Genomic DNA, 15,938 nt, shown 5'->3' on the forward strand with positions numbered 1-15,938 from the left:
CAACCTTAAACATTTTCTATGTAATACATTTTCAATCATGGTCCAGTTTTTAACACTTTATTACACAGTAATTACCAAATTTAATACTTCTCATACCACTGTCTTCAATACAAATGATAATATAGATATTTTCTAAAAAATAGTTGATAGAATTCAGGAATAGTTTTGGGTTAAATGAAAGAATCTGAATAGTCTACTCTAATCAACAGGTCCAAGACCAGTTATGAAAATGATTTTTCATGAACTATACATTATTTCTGCTTTTATAAATAAAAATAAAAATACATCTGGTATCAATAAAGATGTGGAATGATTATGTTTATTCAGAAAATATATATAACACACTTATAAAACACACATGCACATACAATAATATATATAAAATTCACAATTTCCACAATGTAAAAACATAAATTAATAATACAAAAACACATAATCATTTCACCTATTTTTTTTCCACAGAATAGAAAAATCTCAACATAATAAAAAAAGCATTTCAGTGCAAAAACAATGTAAAATAGAACTAGAACAGCAGATTCAACATCAATAATCCGGACATAATGTATGCATTTATTAATGTATTCTATTTTTGTGCATGGAATACATTAAGATTTTTTTAACGTAGTATTAACATCAACATATATAAAATAGAGAACAAGCATTGAATGCAGAATGCCCTTCATCAAGAATACTGAGAACAAATAGTTTGTGAGATGTCAGCTGCATCCACCATCACATTTAGCAAGTCTAACAACATTTTATTCTGTATTTGGCAAATTAATCTTTCTATTTAATACAACTCCAGTAAAAAAAAAAAAAAAAAAAAAAAAACAGAATGAGCAAAAAAAAACCTTTACTGTGGGAAAAAGCATGATGAGTATGGGAGGAGGACTATGTAGGGGATTTAAAATAAAAATTTTTTTGAAAAGAAAGTTTATGATATTATAAATATTAATGCTAATTTATTTAATAATAATTTCACTGTTCCATCAATATGTGTGAGAAATAATTTCAATTTATCTGCATCGTAGAAATAATTTTTTTCAAGCTGCTCAAACTCAGACTTTACTTTCATTTCTGAGTTGTTGTAAGGTCTTTTTTTCCCCTTTGTTGAATTTCAGCAAACTGAAAACCCAAGTGCTGCCTGAGCTAAATTCAATTCTGAAGCTATATAAATTCTGATTTTCTTGCTTTCTATCAAATTTTCTTGTGTCTCTGACTGATCAATTTTCTAACAAAGAATCTTAACAATGGATAAAAATGGAACTCTTTCTGTAATCATGAAAGAAATCATTTTAAAGAAGTCCATGATAATTTCCTTTTCCACTATTCAAATTGAAAAAGATAAAAACTGTTCCTTTAATTTTTATAAGTTCTTACAAGTTTTGGGTTTTTTTCTCTCTTTGCCTTGCAATCATTGTAACTTTAACTGTCAGGCATCTATTTGGCAGAGTAAATAACATTATAAACCCCACATAATTGTAATGTCAACAAAATCCTATACTTTTATTTCCTGAATGGGGCAAAAATTCTCATTTTAAATATATCAAAGCTAGACCACATTGATAACTGCCTTTTCTCTGAGAACATGGCATTTAGTTTTGTGATTTTGGTTTGATAATATACTCGCGAAATCATTGTTACATAAAATTTCCCATAACTGCAAAGACGAAAAATGATAGATATGATCCAACTGATAAATTCCCCTCTTAATTTACCACAACTATTACACACACATATATAAATTATGTACTTCTTTTTTTCAATTTTCTTTTTTGGAATATTTTTTTTTTCATAATTTCTTATCACAAATTTCTAATACTAAATTTTAAAATTATGAGCTTTTCTTTGAGTCAAAATCTAAACAATTTGAAGATAAATGGTAACTCAAATTTCTAAGATATTAGAAACTTTATTTAATTAGTAAATTAAAACTTTTATTTGATTAGTAAATTACAAATAAATATTAAAACATAAATTTCATGCAAAATAATGCAGAAAAATATTTTGTTTTTATTTAAATAAATTTAATTTTAAAAATGACTTTAAAATGTATGCAAAAATATACTATAGTCTGTGCATTTTCTGTAGGCAGTTCAAGATCATATTTTCTACCTCGTTATTGGTTGTCTGGTACCAGTAACACAGTAGAAAATGTGACCTTGAACCACCTACAGAAAATACATAGACTATAATTTATGAAAATAATTTTCTATGTAATGAATATCTAATACAATAAAAACAATTATTTTATATCATTACAGAAAATAAAATAATTGATTTTATAACAAGCTGAAAGCAAATACTGTATCATAATTATGTATGTATCATTCTCATCTAGAAAGATTATGAATGGTGAATAAGTATAATAATTAATGAGTAATGAAATCATTATTAAATATATTTAAAATTTACATGAAAGTATTAAAGAATGTAGTTTTCAGTCTAATATTCAAATACTTTTATATAACAGAAATAGGATACTTTTTTTATCAAATAAATTATGTCTAAAGATATTTTAAATTCATGAGTAAATTACATATATCAGATCTATCAAAGCATATTTAAAAATTCATATGCCATTTCAATTGACCAAACATAAAGACATTGCAAAAATCACAGATAAAAATGAAAATTTTATAATTCGGTATGGGAAGGGGAGGGGGGAAGGAACTACAAAATTCTTTTGATCAGAGGATTTTATGTTTTTAAAAGGAAAGTTATGAATCAAAACACAGATGAAATTGAGATGTAAATAAATATATTTCATCAAAATGTAAAACACGACATTTTTTTGAAAAAAAAATCACATTTTTTTTTTAAAGTAGCATTATTAGGAGTGCAAAGGGGAGGAGGAGATAAGAGGTAGATTTTCATGACTTGCTCAAATAAGTATACAGAAGTATATCACAGTTTTGACTTAGCTGACTCTGCTATACAAATACAATCAACAATTTGATCTAAATTGTAACTAAAACTTGTTTGGCTAGGAATGCTTCTTTTGTAATAGATGATAACAATCAATATTATTAAACAAATTCATAAATATAATCACAATAACATTTCAAACATTTATATTTTCACAGAATCATTCACAACAGTTAAGAGCATACAATTATACAAACCTGTTAATAACAATACCATAAATTTTATATCTTTTTAACATAAATAATTCAGCAATTTTTTTTTCTAACAGACACAATTCAGTCACAATCTAACATTTCTTTCACACACAGGAAACTTTTCCAGAAAAATGCTTCATTCAACTATGCTATAAAAAAAAATCATTTTATATAAACAAAATTTGGAAAATTTAGCAAGCCTGCCAAGAGATTTATTTATTTATTCCAAATTTTAAAATACAGATCTTAAAAACTATGGTCACCATGTGATAAAGATTTATTTGCTTTAAAAAACGATATCATAAAGGTTATTCAATTAATATGATCAAACAAAATTCTATTTAAATGATATGCCACTGTTGTCTAAGATTTAAGACAAAAGTGTAGTGTGCATTATTATTATTATATCATCAATAAATATGTTTTCTTAAGGAATTTACGAAACCTAAATAATTTAGTTAGTGAAATAAAATGATAAACAATTAAAATATCTGTTTGAACAAAGCTGGAAACATTCTGTTTTACCTACTTTAAATATTCAAACCCTGATTAATTAAAAATTCAACCTTTCGCAGAATCAATTTATTAATAGAAACAGAATTAATAGGAAACAAGAATATCTGTATTAGGTCAAAAATAAGTTAAGACTAGGTAATAAAAATTAAAAAAAGCAAAGCACAACAATTTGTACTTAAAATGAAGGATAAAAAATAAAATAAAATCATAATCAGCAATAAAAGTAAGAATAACAATAAAAAAAAAACAGCTTTCAATTAATATTGTTACTCAATTATTACTTTTCATACAAGGAAATATGGTTTGTAGCTAAAAATCATTGTGTGCATTACATTTAACAACAGGTGCAAATTCAGTAAAAATAGAGATGAATTTCAAAAACGAATATTTATCGTTTAAAATAAAGTTTAAACCAGTTTTTAAGTAAATTGAATGCTCGGAAAATTTAAGTAAACAAATTCAATGAATATAAATTGATACAAAAACTATGCTTTTGGCAGTGATTCTGGTATCTGAATTTTCAGTTGATTATGAATTAAAATAATTACTTAAAACTCAATTATATTAGAAATGAAATCTAAATCTCAGCAGAATAAATGAATTTAAAAAGTTTTTAAATGAATGATTATAATAAAACAGATATAATTCACAAATAATGATAATATTAAAGTTTCATATCAAAAAATAAAATTATTTTAGTTGCGATATGAAACATTTTAGCAGTTTTTTTTTGTTCCCAAAAAATCAAATTTTTCGTCTTTTAAAGAGAGAGGAAAAAAATACACATAATTGTACTGATAAAGCACTAATAAATATATTTATAATTATTAAATAATTAACTTTCATATAAAAAAAATAAAATGAAAAAATAAATAAATCCTTAAGCATAGTGTGAGATGACGTATGAACACTTTGAAGAGTTCTGTGCAAAAGTATTGTTTGTGTACCTTTTTTTTAAAAACAAATCAACCAGTTTCAATTTACTGGCATGCATTTTCACTTGCATGACAAAAACGTAATTAATAGAAGGAAGATTGAATTTTTTAAAATTAAAATTCAACAATATTTCAGGAATTTGATAATAATCAATAAATTATACATATAAATATATATATATATATGTTTATAGACATATATACAGTTAAAAGGAGACAAATTTCATTCGTATTTTAATAAAAAACATTTTTCATGGAAAGTCTCTAAGTATAAAGTGAACATAAATTTTCATTTGTAAGAAAAAGAAGAAAACCCATAATTGCTCCATCTTAGATGCTTTGCCTCTGAGATGCACAACCATTTCAAGTACTTCTAATTTTCTTCTTCTTCATCATCTTCTTCTTCTTCTTCATCTCGATATGTCTGATATTTACGCTCCAGAATTTCAAGTTCATTTTGAATTAAATTATCCTAGAGAAAACAAAGGAAAGTAACTGTAATATCTTAACACTTGAAAACAACAACGACATCAATGAAAAGAACAGTGAAACTTTGATTCATCACTAAATTTGGTACACCTTTGCATTCTTATATAGCATGCACCCAAAATATGATATTATGTCAAAGTATGTATTAATAGCATATATACAATTAAGTCTAACCTAACAATAAAAAAACTGATGACTTAGCTTAAAAATTGTTTTTCTTTCAGTAACAATCTTAATATTGTAAAGATAGTTGATTTTAACTTAATTTTTCCTTGCTAACTCTTTTTGCTTTTTATCTTGTTTAAAGACAATTGAAGTATAAGAAAAGTAAAATAATTATTTTCAAATAAGAGTAAAAAAAGCAAAATGTACAAAAGTACTTATGCTCCCAATATTGGAGGTATTAGCAGACATTGACATAAGTATTACATTAATATAGGTATTTTGTCAAGTTATAATAATATAGTGAAACTCGGTTAATTCAAACATTCTCACCCTTTTTTTCTTTAATTAAATTTCATATAAATATTATGCTAACATGTCATCTACATTTAAAATTAATTTTGTGCAACAGGAATAAAATTAAAAATTCATAGCAAAAATTGCTATAAAAAATTAGTGATTAAATAAAATCTGTATTTTGTAATCATAATTAAGTTTTTTAAAGCTTTTCATTTAATTTTCTATTATATGCTATTATACATGTACTATCAAAATTTTTTTTTTCTTCTTGTTTCTTTGTTTAAGAAGCTTTAAATATATTTAATATAAATTGTACCATTTATTTTGAATTTTAATTAAACCAAAAAAAAAATGCATTCAGAGGATTAATGCTTGCTGCTTATTAAAATTAAATTTGCATATTCATTAAAATTATTCTTCATTAATTAATCGTTATTACTAGTTTTACTATGTATTAATAAAACTAGTATATACTTCTTAAAAAAACTTTTTACTATTATTTTTAGTTTAGAAATAGTCATTTTCCTCCCATTAAATTTATTTTTGACACCATTTTCTCAATTTAAATTTTTGAATATATCATATTCTTATTGTGGTCACATTTGCTTAGATTCAGCAAAATTCCACAATATTTGCTATTTTGCAAATCACATTTTAGCACTATACAGAAATGCATTAAAAAGCTTAAAGAAATATAAATATAAAATATTGGAAAAATTATAGTTTTTTTTAAAAAAAACTTTTTTTACAAGCCAGAGCAACAAATTGTTTTTTAAAGAAATATCATATAATTTTTTATATTAATTAATGCTGTTTGCAATGTGAAATCTTATCAAGATCTGATTAAATCTTTGGACTGTAATGTATAATGGATTGTATGACAATTTGAGGATAAAAGATAAAACAACTCTATTCTAAAGAAATATTTAAATACATGGTATTATAAAATATAACTGATTCATCATTTCATAGTCATATCAAAATTAATAGTTTTATACATTAATTATGCTATTCAATTTATTTATTGTAAAAAAAATTATAATTTGTAGATGAAGCATGGTAAATTGTTAGCTCAGAAGCTGCCTTTAGATTGTGCACAATTTTCCTCTAAAATTAAAAAAAAAAAAAATCCAGCATATTATACAATATGTTTGCTTTGCACATCATCAGGGACTATGTTAAACCATACTATGAATTAATATTCAAACATTCTTTGATGTCCTGACAAAATTTATTTCTTAATAATCAGCAATCTAGTTTTAATAATAAAAAGAAATCTTTTAAATAATATATATTTTACATTTTATTTAACTTTAGCAAGAAAGAAAAAATAAGGAAATGAAATGATGTATTTATATATAAATATGATATCTCCAAAAAACATAATTTAGCACTGGAATAATAAGAAATAATAAATGGGAACCATAATTTTCATATATTAATAATGCTTTATAGTTCTTAATATAGTCTCTAATTCAATATTGTTCTTTAGAAAAGCAATTCTTATATTCTGAAAAAGGATGTGTCTTTCAAAAAAATGATAAATAATTTTTGGACATGAAAAGCTAATTTTACAAAATTTTACATCATTACATAATTTTTGTGATAGTCTGAAAAAAAATTGGCTGTTGAAATTGGAAGTAAGTATGATGATTAGTAAGGCTATAATTCAGAACTGTAGTTCACTTATTTATCTTTATTTTCATTAGTGAAACATGTAATAAGCTAATATCCCCCCCCCATTTATCTTAATGCTTTTCATTTATTTTTATGACATGTTTAACATGGTTATGATATAGTTAACAAAGAAGAACAACAAAACAAAGAAGACTTACATTTTCATTAATCACAGGTAAGCTCAAAGCTCTGTCAATTAAATCCATAGCTGTATGATAATCTCCTTCACTTATGTAAGTCTTAAAGAAAAAAATATATATATTATTTTATTTTATAGCACAATAATCATGAACAGCTACAATATTTGTTATTTAATAAATATGCTAAACAAAATTAGGGTTACCAGTTATTTAATATCAATGTAAACCATACTGAAATACTGCTTACATAATAATATTCTACTTGCCTTAGCTAAATATAATAAATTTTCTTTCCAATCAGGCTTCAGTCTTTCCGCCTACAATTAAACAGAAAATAAATAAATACCATGCAACAAAATAAAAAAAGGGACTATTATTAAAACTGTAACAGCTAATATGTATAAGTAGGACATTTTTGATACAAGAATAAAATGCTGAAGTATTAATAACCAAAACAATGCTGAGTAACCCATCAAACTGAAATCAGATATTCATTTTAAAACATATGTGATAAATTATGATAAAAATCTAAAATAAGTAACAAATTAATATTAGTAAAAAGTACAGTTCTACATCAACAGATACTTACTGAAAATTTCACTTTACTAAAGCTTTATTGTAAATTATTGATTGCAGTTATATAATTGCAGCACAATAGTACATCAAATTTGAGACTTTGATTATAAGGTTGGGTATTTCCAACTCTCCTGTCATAAAAAGATTTAATTTTAAAGAGAGAAAAGTGATGCAAACTTTTAAAAGGCTGCTAAACTTAATAATACTTTAAAGAAAGTATTAACAAATAAAAATGTATAATATTTTATTATGAATGATATCAGTTGGTCTGGGTTGATTTTATCATAATAGATAATAGATATGTGCATGTGGGTGAACTAACAATATACATATTATTTTCAAGAAATGGATGAAATATCAAAATTTAAAGAATGGAATATATCATATCCTTCTGGCTCAACACAAAGTGTACAAAAATATATTCAAATGTTTTTAGAATATTTTCCTTAAAAGATTCATTACATCAATAAAGTCTCATGAAAAATTGAGAATTGATAAACAATCATTTTGAAAGAGCAAAACACAATTTTTTTTTCACTGAGAAGATGCCATTCTTACATTAAAAAAAAAACAAAAAAAAAACCATCAAACAGATTAAAAAATTTTTTTAATCATAGTTAGTTATTTAAGATATAAAAATAATACAAAACAAATAGTGTAACCATTAAAATAAAGCTTATTTTTATACACTGAAAAATTGTATAATTGAGAAGAGTACTAAAATGAACTACACAACTAAGCAACACCACCAACTATTTATTGTTTTCTACCAAAAAAAAAAAAAAAAAAAAAGAGAGAGAGAGGATTATTATGAAAACACTGTTTATTTGGACAGTTATCAAAGAAAATACATCAACATTTTGGTAATTGACACATAATAGAAATTGCCAACTTTTACAAATCACTGATGCTATAAAGTGAGCAAATGTTAGAGATACAATAGTGAAGTAGGGAGAAATAAAATTCAAATTTGAGAGGAGGAATAACAATAAAACTTCATTAAAAGTTACCTCAAGTAAGTGTTTTCTGGCATCAACTAAAGTAGCTTCTGGAGGGGTGGAGAATAAAGTTGCAGCTACTCTTCTTTCAATCCAAGATAAGCTAGCAACCTAAAAATAAAAATGCATTCAACTGAGAATATTAGAAAATCAAATTATGGTACCAAATTTTTAGATAATGTTCTCTTTGCTTCTTAATAAAAAGAAAAACAAATTTTAAATTTATAAACATATGTGCTCATTAGATTCTTTGTGCATGAAAAAAAAATTTGATGAACATAAAATTTAAGGAAACATTTCGATTTCATACAGGTAATACTGAAGAAGTATGTTAGTTATTTCAGTGAAAAAGACATTGCAATTTTATAGAAAAGTATCTTATAAATTACAAAGGCTACAGCAATAAATTTATTTATTATGTGAATTGAAGGCAATTATTTGTTAATGCTTATAATTCTTTGTTTAATGATTTTATAATGTTCAAGGAGTTCTTTATATCCTTATCTTACACCACATAACTTAATTATTCATATTTTATTTTGGGACATATTCATTGTGGATAAAAACAACCTGAACTCATAATAAATATGATGGATCAAAAAGAAATTATTCTGCTATAATTAAATTTATTTATTTCAACACTGAATAAATATATGCACATAGAAAAAATATCACATGTCATTTACTATCCACTACCAATACCCTTAAGCAGATACTCCCCATTTTGCATACAATACTGCATCTATAATCTATTTTGACATCATTCTGATTAAATGCTACTATTTTTACTTTTTTTTTCAGTTGATTACCTGATAAATAAATAGCCTTTTTAAACAATTAAATAAAAGTCATAAAAGTTGAGCAAATTTTAGATTATAGTTCCATGTACCAAGTGAAAAGCATCAAATGTATAGTATGAAATATAAAAATCATAGTTCCATGTACCACATGTAATGTATTTGACTTACAAAGCAAAACATTTGAATTATTACAAAGCAAATATTATTTAAATTAAAATATATTACTGATTGTACAATTTTATAAATTTCAAAAATTTGGGCTTGATAGGTAATTATGCTGCAAGCAACCTTAAATTAAATATTCTTATTCATGAGATAATTACCAAAATATGATTTATATCAAAGAATGGTAGACTTATAATTTTTTTAATTAACATACATTTGTAATTCAAAAATGGCTTCACAGTATACCTCAGAATATGAGACACAACATATATAGAAATACATAGAACACATAGGGAGATTTACCATTAGAGTTAAATCCTACTAATCAAGTGGCATCAAAAAATAATTTTTAAAAATAAGTTCAAAACGTTCATGAATATATACTGTTGAAGAACATGAATTTATTATGACTTAGAACAACTTGAAAATTAATATAATAAATGATCTTACATGGATGAATCAGTGTGCATCAGTAATTATTTCTTTTCCCTTTTAACACTTAATTGGGAAAATAAGTCATAGTAAAAACAAATTTTACTCTTCTTGAATATTTTATATTCAGGAGAATTTAAACTTATAAAATATTTTTAAATCAGAGGAAGTTTGCCAATTTTTTTAATGAATATAAATTTTATGATATCTCAGTATCAAATGCTATTTCAATTCAGAATTAATTTGTAAATTATATACATTTAGATAAATTTATATGCAATATCTTACCTCATAGCACCAACGACCAAGCATGTAATGTAAAGATGGATCTTCAGGTTTCAGAATAAGTGCTTTATCAACATATTCCTAAAAGTATGTTAAAAGAACAAGAAATATAAAAATGAACTTAACATCATCAAAATTTCATAATTTTTTTAGTTTCACAATTTTTATAAATGTAATTAATAAATTAATTTTTTAAATTTATGCTCTGAAGCTGAGAATTTACACATAACATTATTAAATAAATAATTTTTTTCTTCCTAAATTTGTGGTTCAATATCTTAATTTGAGAAATATTCTTCAGAATCAAATTAATGGTTTTTGAAACAGAATGTGTTAAAAAAATAATCCCCTCATTTTTCTTTCTTTTTCAAAATATCTATTAAATTTTAATTTTCATTAATTTTTTTATTATGTAACAATGTAATGTCAGAGTTTCACACAATCTACATATAATAGCTGGAAATACTTATGTTCATTTATTAGTACAAAGGCAGAATATCTTCATTAAAGCTAAAATAAAATTAAAATTATTTTTAAAATGCTTTCACAAAACTAAAATAACTATGAAAATTGGAAAATAATAATAATAATAATATTCTAAATGTTTAAGAATACAAGCAGTTTATATAAAATAATAAGCTCAGGCATTGTGGTTTACACTATTTTTTTTCATTTCAGATCATGCATATAATTTGATTAATAAAATATTCTTACTTTAAAAGTATGTCCATTCACAATTCTTTCGTGAGTTCCCACAAAATCACCAATGCAGCCCATTGTTATGGCTAACCATTTAAGAATTTCTGGATCATTTTTTTCTATTTCATAAGCCTTTTTTGCATATTCACAAGCTAAAAGAAATAAGAAATGCAATCTTAATGATATTTTTCTATAAGTATGTATTAATTAATTATTAAGATTAATAAATAATAACAAGATTAATATAATTTCTTTTGAAAATTTTCATATGTTTTCTTTTAAACTACGATTTATTTTCAGCACAAGTCCCTCAAAAACAAATGGCATCAATATTTACATAGAGTTTGTTAACAATATTTATAAATTACAAGTTATAAGAATATAACAATACACTATTTTTCAAATTGATTCCATAGTTTACTAATTTTTAAAAAAAATTAAAGTTACATCTTTACAACATTTAAAAAAGGCCAGTAAGACATTTTAATTCAATACATATTAACACATTGTATACGGGTCAAGAGATTTCTCGTTTTTAGCAGACTGAACATTGTGGTTGGGTCACAAGATATCTCATTTTCATGTTTTTCGGTTGAATTGATGCATAATCAATGAGAGGCAAATATTTTTGTTACGTTACCAGGGTAACGAAACCTTACGCATTCTCATGACAAAATATGAATAATTAAGTTATATGGTATAAGATAAGGATATAAAGAACTCCTTGAACATTGATTCCTATTGAAAGAATTATAAGCATTAACAAATAATTACCTTCAATTCACATAATAAATAAATTTATTGCTATAGCCAATCGTTAACCATATCTTATAAAGTGTTTTATTATTATACATTTACAAGTGTTTATTATTATACATTTTTTCATTTCAAAGTTTGTGTTTTAATTTGTAAAAATTCTAATGTAATAAATAGATACATAAAATATATAGTAATATTTAAGAATACTGTATGTAAATATAATACCAAATGCAAATTAAAAATGTGCATATATGTATCCTTTTGCTTGCCAAGTATGCTTCTAGTTTGAAAAAATGTGAGGGCACTGGAAGTGTGTTGAGCGAAGTGTGCAATGTGTTCATAAAAAGAAAACAAAGAGAGACTATTCTTGAAATAGCAGTTTAGTTAAAACACTACCCAAAATATTAATTAGATTTAAAACGCAACTTTAATAACTAAATATTTGTAACACTTAAAGTACTATATTTAAACTAGATGCTGTTGTAAAAATAATAATAACAAAAACATGGTGATTAAATGTCTATTTTAATGCAGAAAGAACTATTTTAATCCAGTAGATTATTTCAATACAGGGTTTTCGATTGAAAACAAAACAAGATGAAGACAGTATTAAATGAAAATAGTTCTTGCATAAAAAATTCAGTACCTTCAAAGGCTAGTTCTTTTCTTCTTTCCATCTCATTTCGATTTTGAAGGACAAGGCCATAGAGATGAGTTGCTTTTGAAAATCTCCAGAGAAAATCTGGATTATCCATAAACTTATAAAAAGAAATTTAAGTCAGTATATATATATATATATATATATATATATATATATATATATATATATATATATATATATATATATATATATATATATATATATATATATATATATATATATATATAAATATATATATAATATATAAGATGCTATATAAATATAAATATATAAGATGCTATTCAAATAACTAATTTTATTACTTAAAAATCAGCTCATAATAAAATTTTTTTTAAAAAATATAAATGATACAATATTTATTTAAAAGTATAAAGTTTTTAACAAATACAGCACACATTAATTATATACAGAAAATAGATTAGTTAGATGTTAGAAAAATATTAATGATTTTGAAAATTTACAAGGAACCAATTATAAAATTAACTTCATAATTATTATTAAAATAAATTTTAATCGATTTTTACCTCATTTTTCATCGAGCAAAGACGGTTATACACATATTCTCTATCAGAAGTATCAGAATCTAAAAGCGCATCTAATTCTTCAAGTAAAGCCTCAACATTTTTGTCCACACGTAAATCTTCCTGAGAACCATTTAAACTTGCCCATACTCCAGGAAAATCCTCTCTATAAATGAATTTACTAATCAGTCAATTCTTAGCTTTAAGAAAGTAAATGCAAAATTCTTTCAGTATAAAACTGTCGCATTACAAATCATTTTATATAAAAGTTGAATAATTATGTAGTTCAGGGAGAAAAATAAATTATATGCGATAAATAAAAAGAATTCTATTTTACATTCCATGGATTTGGAAGTAAATACAAATCATTGATTAACATGGCTTTACTCTATTTTTCTTACACTCTTATTTATATCTAATTTAGTTTTAGCACTCAAATTGGCTTAAAATATAGAATCTTTTAACATAAAAAATAGAATTTCTAAAGATTATACTCAGGAGATCAGAAAATTTATTTATTACTTTTTCAATAAAAGAATATCAGTCAAACTTTAGTTTGGCATTAATTAGATTTCCATCGATGAAAATATACTATTTATTTAAAAATACAATTTATTTCTTTTTATTATTTATCACAAGCTTTATCCATAAACTCCTCATACATGACAAAGTTAAGTTCATTTATTTGCAGAGAAAGTGACATTCATTAAAATTTCTGTTTTCGGAAAAATATGACTATTTTGCTTTATCTATTCTATTTAAAATTCTATCATTGCATTTGTTTATATACTAAAGAGAAAAATGAATGTTATTAACTACAATTTGAATTTTAAAATATACAACATTTCTGAAAAATGATAATAAATACAGATTAAAGATTATTTCAATCCAATGGTGTAACAACCAGCACTTAAAAGGAGAGATCTATTCTGGATCCCAAACTTAGTGAATGAGTTAATACATATATTGCAGTTTTAAAAATGGAAAATGAATGTATTATGTTCAGCCAAACAAAGTCTCGATTATTTATCTATTTAATATAAATAACAGAAAGCAATCTTTTAAAATTCAGAAGTTATAAAATAATTAAATATTTTAGCTTTAAGTTCACAAATACAAGATAACTATAATGACAGATGCAAAATAAAGCCATATCTTTTCAGGGTTCACAGAAAAATGAAGTTTAAAATGGACATTCAGATATCTTCTTTTTATTTGGTTGCATTCTATGCAAAGTGGTGTCGGGGGGGGGGGGGGAAGCCAAATATATAGTATACATCCATACAAATATATAGCAAAAGGCTTTTTTTTAGTATTATTTAAAACAAGAAGATGTGATATAATTAATTTACATCTGGCCCATTCCATGGATTTTGAAACCAAGGGGCAAATTTTTTTTTAATCTATTATCATGGTTATAACACATAATTTTAATGAAAAATATCTGATTTTGCTTGTTGTTGACTTGATTTTTGTGTAAAAATATTAGATCTCATCAAAAATTGCATTTTTTAAAACCTTGGCTGAGAATTTGTAAATGGCCTGTTTCATTATTATATTTTTTAAAGGTTTCTATAATTATTTCACCTTTCATAAGGTGCCTATAGAATTTTAATTTTCAATTGTTAATATGTTTTTAGTAATACTATATCAAAAAATTACAAATTAATGTCTATTTTGGCTTTGTTTTAACAATCAAAGCTAATGAAGATTGTGGAGTGTCACATACATGACCATTAAAACTTTTTTTTTATTTTTTGCATCATTAAATTAATAGAAAGTTCTAAATTTTTATTTTCTAAATATAATCATACTATTTGATGAAACTGCATTTAAAAATTTAAAAAATATTATAATTAATTTATAATTTTCAATGGTCAGGTATGTGACTTCAAGCAGTTATGTATGTGACATTGAATTATAAAATCCAAAGCAGTTATTTTAAATTCATCTCACCAGATGGCAGTACATTCCTTTACTTCTCCAGCTATAACCTAATGTTTGTTTTTAAGCAAAGGTTCACAGCACACTGTGTTTGAAGTATGCTGCAAGTCAGATTTTGCTATCTTTAAGCATCTTAGTCTTATTTTGCTATTTTAAGCTTAAAATATGGATGATGAACAAAGAATAAAAAATGCTACTAAACAAAAGAGATATTATGAGAAAAAAAGAAATGATCCTGATTTTAAAGAGAAAGAAAAGCTAAGGCAGAAAAAAATAAGAGATTTAAAAGCAGCAACTATGACAAAAAAGGAGAAAAAGAAACAAAAGCAAGCAGCTAGAGAAAGGCAGAGGAAATGCAGAGCAGCCAAAAAGATAAGTAATTCTACAAAAATTTCAAGTTTGAATTCTTCTATTGCGACTACCCCAGAATGTTCTCCTTATACAGTTCCCCAGACACTTGGCAAAGCAGTTAAAAAAACTTTGAAAGCCTTACCAACCTCACCTCGAAAACGAATGGCTGTAGTCAGCAATTTAGTGGAAAAGGTAGGTTTAAAACTGCAAAAGGAAAGAGAGTCCAATATCAGTGATAATAATCAAAACAAAGAACTTGTGGCAGACTTCTTGTGCCGAGCAGACATAGTCTACACTGCTCCAGGAATGCATGATGAAATGATAATTTGGGAAAATGGCATTAAAAAACGTGTTCGTAAACATTTTCTTACAATGTATATGAAAGAAGCACATGCTTTGTTTAAGG

At 24.4% G+C, this 15,938-nt stretch overlaps 1 protein-coding gene across 1 annotated transcript in view; it reads right to left on the bottom strand.

Moving 5' to 3' along the window:
* LOC129974634 (regulator of microtubule dynamics protein 1-like) overlaps positions 1-15,938 on the bottom strand; it is a 19,854-nt gene continuing 3,916 nt past the window's right edge. Inside the window, exons 2-9 of the mRNA XM_056087567.1 lie at positions 13,241-13,403; positions 12,702-12,813; positions 11,312-11,448; positions 10,601-10,678; positions 8,928-9,026; positions 7,608-7,658; positions 7,360-7,440; positions 1-5,045 (exon numbers count right to left, since the gene is read on the bottom strand). Coding sequence (XP_055943542.1) covers positions 4,947-5,045; positions 7,360-7,440; positions 7,608-7,658; positions 8,928-9,026; positions 10,601-10,678; positions 11,312-11,448; positions 12,702-12,813; positions 13,241-13,403 — 820 coding nt within the window. The 3' untranslated portion in view covers positions 1-4,946. The remainder of the gene's footprint in view (positions 5,046-7,359; positions 7,441-7,607; positions 7,659-8,927; positions 9,027-10,600; positions 10,679-11,311; positions 11,449-12,701; positions 12,814-13,240; positions 13,404-15,938) is intronic.

This window comes from Argiope bruennichi, chromosome 1, assembly GCF_947563725.1.
Source record: "Argiope bruennichi chromosome 1, qqArgBrue1.1, whole genome shotgun sequence".
Lineage (NCBI taxonomy): Eukaryota > Metazoa > Arthropoda > Arachnida > Araneae > Araneidae > Argiope > Argiope bruennichi.